General features: G+C 52.7%; 2 protein-coding genes across 12 annotated transcripts in view; one reads left to right on the forward strand and one right to left on the reverse strand.

Annotated features, from left to right (window-relative positions):
• The window catches only part of MYOZ3 (myozenin 3), a 12,916-nt gene extending 10,181 nt beyond the window's left edge, over positions 1-2,735 (reverse strand). The window contains exons 1-2 of the mRNA XM_014456201.2: positions 1,675-2,735; positions 43-104 (exon numbers count right to left, since the gene is read on the reverse strand). Coding sequence (XP_014311687.1) covers positions 43-103 — 61 coding nt within the window. The 5' untranslated portion in view covers position 104; positions 1,675-2,735. The remainder of the gene's footprint in view (positions 1-42; positions 105-1,674) is intronic.
• RBM22 (RNA binding motif protein 22) overlaps positions 1-3,450 on the forward strand; it is an 80,671-nt gene that overhangs the window by 31,759 nt on the left and 45,462 nt on the right. The gene's annotated exons all lie outside the window — the stretch shown is intronic.

Consider the following 3,450-nt stretch of genomic DNA (forward strand, 5'->3'; position numbering starts at 1 on the left):
GGATGGGGTCTGAAGGAATGCACACAGGCTGGGTCACCTTACCTGGTCCAGCTTGGTCCCCCATGGCAGCCATCACTGGCTCCTTCTGCTCCTTGGGGATCATCCTGTAGATGAGATGATCCACAAATGGGCCAGGCCGCCTCCATTGCCCTCCCAGGCCTCCTTCAAGTCCCTGGCCCACCCACTCCAGCCCACCCCAAGGTCTCAAGCAAGGGCTGTCTGAGCTGGGTGGGCCTTTGGGGTCTCTACATACAGAGGAGGAGGCTGAGTCCAGGGAGGGTGAGGGAGATGCTCAGTGCTTCCATGCAGCTAGAGAAGCACTCTCTCTTTAGGAGGTAAACTCTGGGACATTACGGGTGGGAGGTGGGGGTCTCAAACTATTTTCATCCACTGATGTAGGTGAGCTCTGATCAGTGGCTGAAAGAAGTTGGAGGTTTACATCAGGGGGAGAAGGGGTATAGGTGGATGGGCATGGGTGACACTGGGGTCTGCAAGGCTGGCCCTCCCTTCCTTTCCCTAGTACTTGGCCCTAAGACTTGAGGGCACAGGCTGGTCCAAGGAAGCTGAGAAAACCATCATCCCCTCCTATACCCTCACCCCAGAACTGACTTTCATGATGCTCCCTTTTATTTTAATAATGTTTTTATTTTAAAATTACAGTTGACACACAAAATTATATTAGTTTTAGGTGTATGGCATAGTGATTAGATAGTTATACAACTTACGAAGTGTGATCACCCCAATAAGTCTAGTACCCCATGGTGTTCTCTTCTTTCTCATCCTTCTCTTTCTCCTCCTCCATCCCCCCCCCATTTGTATCTCATGACACTTTCTAGGAAATTTGCAAATAAAATGAGGTTCAGAACCTCCCCCAAACCCCTGCAGGCCCCAAGTCCAAATCCCCAAACTTGCCCCCCCAAAAGAGGAGGCAGATCCTTTGAACCCCCGACAGATTACACACCCCTGTTACACACCTCTGCTTTTTTCCAGATTTTCCTATATTCCTTCCTACCGTCTGTTCCCCCACACTCACTCCCAGCCTAGGTCAGTGGGCACTGAGCTGGGTAGCTTGGCAGCTAATCGGTGTCTCTGACTCCCTCTATAACTGTGAGCAAGTTGCTTTCCAGCTCTGTGACTCAGTTTCCCCCTCTGTAACATAAAGGGTTGGACTAGATCATGGGGATCCATGGATGGGCTTCAAAAGCATCCATGAGCCCCCTAAAATGATGCAAACATGAGCACGTCTGCACGCATTTGGGTGAGGGTCATGAGATGATTGAGAGAGCTCCGGCTGTGACCCTGAGGACTCCACAGTCCGCAGACCTGTTTCTCGATCATCACCCCCTTTTCAGAAATTCACAGACATTGGGAAGGGCCCCTCATTTTCCAGACAGGCACCCTACTTCCCTCTACTCCCTAAAAATCTTGGAATCCTGAGCAGAGCCATTAGCTAACCCCCACCATGAATCCTAGCCACCCCTTCCCCATTTAACCTAGAGTAACCTAGCTTAGAATCCCTCCCTTCCCAACTCAGGATTCAGGCTTCAACGAGGCCCCACACTCCCCAGACTCTGCAGTCCCTTCCCCTTCTTGGACAGGAAGGGGCTCTGGGAATTGGCTCATCTCCTCCACCCACTCCCCACAGCTCCTCAAATTCCCCTAGGATCCTGGTACCTGAGCGCTGGGACCACCGTGGGCAGAGAGAATATCAGACCCTCAAGATTAACACCTCTGTTGGGGAGCTGAGAGTTGGGTGGTCAGTGTCCGTGCAGCCGTCGGGCGGTCAGAGAGCTGAGTGTGCCCTGCAGCCAGCTCTGGCTTCAGCTGACGAATTGTTCCTGCCTTGTTGTGGCTCACAGCCTTATTTCGGGCTGCAACAGGATCCAGGGACAGATGCTAAAAGCACCAGGCCCCAGGGAAGACAGGTGCCCCAGCAGCAGGCCCTTGCCGACAGAAGGCTTTGCACACACGAACACACAAACGTTCATATGCACACACCAAAGTCACCTGGAAATGCTGAGAGTCAGTCTCCGGTCACTTGAGCTTGCTAATTGTATCCTTAGTGCCTAGAATGGAGCCTGATAGGATTACCATAGATATTTGTTGGATGGATGGATGGATGGATAGGTAGATGGATGGGTGGATGGATGAATTGTCCTTCAGTATCTTTTTGACTTATTCTTTCTTTCCTGCCTTCTCTTCTTCTTTCTGCCTCCTTCCTTCTTCTCTCCCTCCACCTTCTCACATTCTCTGAGCCTCTATGGACTGTAAATAAATAAGGCAGGACTCCGTGCTCAAGGAGCTCAGCCAGGCCCAAGTCAGGCCCGTAAATAAGCCTTTGAGACGCATCATGGGAAATGCTCTGGGAGGACCCAGGGGAGGGTGCCATCAGCTCAGCCTGGGGGTGGGGAAGGCTTCCCAGAGGAAGAGACATTTGAGCTGGGCCTTGAAGGCTGAGTGGGAGTTCACTGGGCAGAGAGATGACACAGGAATTGCAGGCAGAGGCCGGGTCATGTATAAAGATGGTAGGAGGTCGGCAAGTAGAGCCAGAACTGGGGGGTGGGGCAGTGCTGAGAGATGAGGCCAGACAGGTGGGCAGGGGCCAGATCACAGCAAGCTTTTCAAAAGGCAAGTGTGCTTTATAAAGAGCCGTGAAGAGTTTAAAGTGGTGGGATGGAGTGGTCAGATTGGCATTTTTCCAAAGATATCTGGCTGCCATATGGAAAATGGGGGGTGGGGGGGGCGGGGAAGGGGTCATACTGGAGGCAGGCCTTCACTATGGTCAGGGGAGGGATGGGGTGGCTTAATGGGCAGTGACAGAGGGCATCCATAGGAGGAGAGGGATTTGAGGGGTATTTGGGGAATCATTAGGTCCTTGTGAGAGATTGAATGTGGGAGTTGAGGAGAGGGCCACTCCGGTGTCTGGCTTAGGTGACTAAGGAAGGTAACAGGAGGAGCAGATTGGGCAGGGGGGATACTGCATTCAGGGAAGGTTCCAGCTAAAAATAAAGATTGGGGGAGAGGCATACCAACTATTCCCATGGAAGGGTGGGAGCAGCAAGGATGCACAGGGTCTGGGCAGGGAGATCTGTACCTGTGTGACAGACACTGTCTAAGGACGTATTTCTGACAACCTTCTTAGGAAGAGCCTGGACTTTGCTGTGGACGGCCTGGGAATGGCTTCCTTCCACTTGGGTTCCTCTGCTCAGCCTCTGCAGGGCCTGAGCATCCAGATAGGAAGGTGAGGAATGTTCCTAGGGCAGGCATGGCCTCACCTGGGAGTGGGCCACAGTTCCCTTCTTCGGCAAAGGATGCCCCCATCAGGAGAGGAGCACTCCTAATGTTTGTCCTGCTCTCACTAGGATTGTCTGGACTTGAACATTACCTCCTGCTCTTGCCTGGAGCTTCTGACTGCTCTGAGAGCAGCCAGAGCCCTGAGCCTGCCCAGCT

This window comes from Myotis lucifugus, unplaced genomic scaffold (assembly GCF_000147115.1).
Source record: "Myotis lucifugus unplaced genomic scaffold, Myoluc2.0 scaffold_56, whole genome shotgun sequence".
Classification (NCBI taxonomy): Eukaryota; Metazoa; Chordata; class Mammalia; order Chiroptera; family Vespertilionidae; genus Myotis; species Myotis lucifugus.